The sequence below is a fragment of the Oncorhynchus keta genome, chromosome 20 (assembly GCF_023373465.1).
Source record: "Oncorhynchus keta strain PuntledgeMale-10-30-2019 chromosome 20, Oket_V2, whole genome shotgun sequence".
In the NCBI taxonomy this organism is placed as follows: domain Eukaryota; kingdom Metazoa; phylum Chordata; class Actinopteri; order Salmoniformes; family Salmonidae; genus Oncorhynchus; species Oncorhynchus keta.
In genome coordinates, this window is record NC_068440.1 from 16,085,488 (window position 1) to 16,090,439 (window position 4,952).

General features: G+C 44.5%; 1 protein-coding gene across 1 annotated transcript; it reads right to left on the reverse strand.

Annotated features, from left to right (window-relative positions):
* Positions 1-508: 508 nt before the first annotated feature.
* On the reverse strand, positions 509-3,215 carry LOC127909874 (mucin-16-like). The gene is made up of 4 exons (XM_052472169.1): positions 3,060-3,215; positions 2,906-2,964; positions 1,084-2,820; positions 509-924 (listed from the first exon to the last, which is right to left on the reverse strand). Exons 1-3 carry the CDS (start codon positions 3,080-3,082, stop codon positions 1,247-1,249), a joined length of 1,656 nt encoding a protein of 551 aa, XP_052328129.1. The 5' UTR covers positions 3,083-3,215; the 3' UTR covers positions 509-924; positions 1,084-1,246.
* Positions 3,216-4,952: the final 1,737 nt, after the last annotated feature.

Sequence of the window (4,952 nt, forward strand, 5' to 3'; positions counted from 1 at the left end):
AGGTGAAATTCCATTATAGAACCCACATGCAAATACTCCAATGACAATGCTGCTATTCCTGTTTCCTTTCTGACAGTCATATTCTTAGATGTATATTGGCTATGCTAACATAAGATATGAGGCAAGATGTACCGCTCATTTTGAAACATGGAGCTGAGCTCAGTAACAGGAATGTTTGGCCTGATACCGACGAGACGGCAGAGTGGTACCAGAAAAACCTCTCCTTCAACGTGAGCAAGACTAAAGAGCTGATCGTGGACTACAGGAAAAAGCGGGCCGAACAAGCCCCTATTAACAGGCCTGTAATGGAGCAGGCCGAGAGTTAAGTACCTTGGTGTCCACGTCGCCAAAGAACTCTCATGTGTCAAACATACCAAGACAGTCGTGAAGAGGGTACGACAACCCCCCCAAGAGACTGACAAGAATTGGCATGGGTCCCCAGAAGGTTTTACAGCTGCACCATCAAGAGCCTCCTGATCGGTTGCAGTCCAAGTTAAACTTCTGCTACCACACGGTAAGCGGTTCCGGAGTGCCAGGTCTAGGACCAAAAGGCTCCTCAACAGCATCTCAAGCTATAAGACTGCTGAACAATTCATTAAAAAAAATTAAAGGGGCTTGCAAGTAAACATTATGGCAAAATTCACACTTGTAGTCAGCGTATGTGACAAGTAGTTTGTCATTTTCTGGATGATCAGACAATGGAAAAAAATATTCATTTACTTTTTTGGAGAGGGGGGTTAATGAAATACTTCAGAGAACTTTCAGGAGGGTTTAGTGAGATAGAAAGCAAGTGCATTAGAGTCACCACAAGGCATTCAAAACATTTGTCTGAAAACAATTAGATAAAGACTAATATGTATTAGTAAATTTTATTTAAAACAATTGAAGTAGAGAAGTCCTGACAACACTTCCAGGTCACAGCACCTAGAAGACAAAAAGATTAGTAACAAGCATACATGAAAGCAAAGACAGGCAACCAAATTCTGATCTTTTGACTGAGCCAATCGCAAAAGATCAATGAACTGCCTATGTAAACCTAAACAGCCCAAATGGCATAAAAATACAGAGAAACTGAAATCTCACCTCAACTGGTGGCTACAGATCCCACTTCATCATGTTCTGGACTCCCTAAAGCTCTGGACTCAATTTAGGTTGTGCTAGGGCCTTTCTGCTTGGCAGATAGTGGTTTGGCTGTGGCTTGCTGACACTTGAAGAGCTGGGTTGAGTGGCTAGGGAGGCACTACTCCTACCGAGTAGGGTCTTTGAGCCGGTGGATTGTAGATCCGCCGTACAATTCTGGGATGCTGTGCATGATGGTCAGGGCAAAGCGGCGAGGGTTGATCGAGCTGGCACTGCTGGTCCTGCTCTGGGTAGGGCCATAGCTGCTAGACAAGAGGCTCTGGGTGGGACGTCTGGCAGAGCTAGTGTTGGACTTCACTGCATTGAACAAATAGCTGGGCTGATAGCGTTGACTGGGGACAGGTTTAGAGCCACTTGGCTTCTGGGCTGTGGCAGGAGCATTCTGGATGAATGTTGAAGAACTGGCAGCCTGGGTAGAACTGAAGAGGCTGGAGACTGGCCCACTACTGGCAGCATAGCTGGGCTGGTAGCTCCCCCACTGAGCAGACATTTGTCCGTACTTCCCTTGGGCAGGTTTTGCAAGGAGATTCTGGCTGTATGTTGAACCCCTTCCACCTTGGTTAGAGGTAAACAGGCTTTGGCTTGGTGTTGCACCAAGGTCAGAGCCAGGCTTGTAGGCGCCATAGGAGTTTCCACTAGCTGTAGAGCTGGGGCGAAAAAGACTGGAGCGAGAGGCCAGGCTAGAAGTGGGCATGCCGCGACTTGAGGTAGAGGCTCCATCTATTCTCTGGCCAGAGGTTTGGGCATATTGATTGGAAGTTGAAACACTTCTACTGGCAGAGTTGCTCTGGTATTGCATGACATCTTGGGAGAAGCTAGGCTTGTAGCTGTTTGTTGCACTCCCACCTTCAGTAGACCCAAAACTCAGAGGACCTGGTCTAAATGAAGTTTGTGAAGAACCACTTGAGGGAACTTCACGGTCAGGAGTGGAAATTGACCGGGCAGAGATCTCCATTGGTCCCTTGAAAGCCAGGGAAGGGAAGCTGCTCCCTTGCTTCAGGTCCTGGACATAGTGGGTGAGGGAGGTGGTGTGGGTGGCAGTTTGACCATAGAGGCTGGGGGCTCCTCTACTCAGAGTCTGGACAAGGCCTTGGTTGGGTTGTCTGGAGGTGGAGAACTTGAATTCACTCTGGGTAGAGCCATAGTTAGGAGTAGATGGTTTCAGGTTAGAGGCAGTTCTACTCTGGACATTAAACACAACATCAGGATTCTGGACTAGTCCAGAGCGAGGCTGTACAGTACGAAGAGTGTTGGCCTGGATTCTCTTTACCTCCCAACTTGAAACTGGCCTTAATGCACTGGGGTCAGTGACACTTTGACCATAGGTTCTGCTGGCCTTGGTTTGATGCTTGTTGTGGGTGACAGAGGATCCACTGGCTATAGAACCAGAGAGGCTAATGTCAGTATTCTTGGCACGGGTCCTCTTACCCTTTGTCTGGGCGGAGGTAAAGCTGCTGGGGATAGATCCAGAGCCCCTTGGGGCTGGCTGGAGGGAGCTTGGAGCAAAGCCTCCGAGTGTGTTGTATCCAGTCCCGCGGTAAGTAGCTTCACTCTGGACCAAACCAGAAGTGTGAGAGGCTGGTCTGAATTGATCCTGGGGATAGCTGCCACCTGTTTGCCTCTGCTCAACTTCCATTCTGGAAGAGCCAGAAAACCCATAGCCTCTTACTCTCTGGGCATCTAAACAGAAGGGAAGTTATAGATTCAGTGCCAAACTTGAAGGTTGGTCTGACAAAAGTGACAACGTTTTGTGTTCATGCCTTACCACGTGGAGCCCATGTAAAACTTGAGTGTTCTGCAAACAATGAGCAAAGGAACACAATCCTGTCAAGAAAAGAAGTTGCCATTACACATCCACATTCCAAATACAAGCAGCAACCTTGCAGTTGACCTGAAACACATTGGTCAAAGAATCTTACCCCAAATTAATTCCAAAAGCCATATCAAAGCCTTAAACCACCAACAGCCCAGACAAAACAATTAGTAGCTCAGTGCCTTACTGCCATGCTTAGTTGACAAACCAGCTTGTTGTGTATTTATTGCCTGAACCTGCAGTTGCCATCCAATCACTGGCTTATTGATTGATCATTCTCAGCTGTATGTCTTTGTGGAGCGGACAGATTTTAAAACAACCAAGGTGAGGACAGAGGACGCGAAGAGTTAAGGAAAGACTTTTGAAATTCACACAAAGAGGGCTAACGTTATGACACCACAATGACATGCAGATGAACATGATCAATCAATCAAACAGTGATGACAACTGGCTGTTCAGGCTATAAATATACACTCAGCTGATATATCAACAACTCAAGGCAGTAAGGCAGCGTTTACACAAGCAGCACAATTCTGATCTTGTTTTTCACTAATTAGTCTTTTGACAAATCAGATCTTCTCTGAAAAAGAGCTGATTTGAAAAGATCTGATGTGATTGGTCAAAAGACCAATGATTAAAAAAAGGATCTGAATTTGTCTGCCTGTGTAAAAGCAGCCTAAGTTAGCGAGCTGGCAGCTATTGCGTTGTCTCCTCTGTGGGTTCAGTAAAATCTAACTAGTAATCTAACCATTTCAACTACCTTATCCAAAAACAACTACCGTATACACACAAATACACACAAATGTAAAGGGATGAATAAGAAACAAAAATGAATGGGAAGTCATTGACACCGTACGAAACATACCACTCAATTCGGCGTCGTTTCAATCAAAGTTGATTGCAAATGCCATATGGCAAATGCCAAGTGTAGCATTCCAAAAATCCAACAGATGGCGAGTGCGCTCCACTGTGATTTTTCATATTGCAAATGTAACACAAGTCAAGACCCAAGAGTAAAATTTAGAAAAATTGAAAAAAAATTCAAAAATGTATCACCCCCTTAAAAAAGTGCTTTCTGGACTGATTTTCGAAATTCTTTAGATTTTGTGTCAATTAAACATGTGTAAGACCTGTATGAATAAACTTTTGTCAAATTTCATTATATATATTTTTTTTGAACTTGTCCATAGGGCATATTTTATTGTTCATTTGCAATATGATTTCATAGGAAGTCAAAAGTCACTGTTTTATTTTGTTTGCCAAATGCCATAAGAAATGTCCAAATGCAATATTAACACCCTGATTTGCCACTTTCAAATCTTTATGTCCATTTGCCATGTACGATAAATGGAAGTCGGTTTACAAACCCAAAAGTCAGTGAACCATGTCCAAAAGGCATTTATATTGCCAAAATGATATATAGCACTAAGTTAAGCCATGAATCAACCTAGATGGTATATTTGTCATGTATGATGAGGGAGAAGTGGGACTGTTGTTTTTTAATGCTTTTTTGAAAAACGTCCAAAATGACAAGGGGCGCCCCCTATTGGATGGGCACGGGTGGGGGGTGCTCCCTACCCAACCGTGGACCCCTTGCTACCCCGTAATGGCATTAAAAAACATTTTTCCAATCACCAGGTGCACGGCTGTGCATTTGCAGTATGTTTCAATGTGCATTTACCATCACAAATTTGTGATGCCCATGTTTCAATGGGCATTTACCATTGCAAATTTGTCATGCTCAAAAATACTGCAGAAATGCAAAATTGACTGGCCTGATGAACTCGAGATGGCCGGGCAGTGATAGTGGTTCCTCTCCATCGCTCGTTGTGTTGATTTCATCACGTCCATTTGGTGAAGTTTTTTCACTGTTGAATCATGTTGCAAATGCACTGTGCATTGAGCATATGGAAATGCCATCGCAGGCTCTGTGTGTCTTCAAGCACCGCACTTTGTCACTCCATCCTTGCTGTGTGTGTGTGTGTGTGTGTGTGTGTGT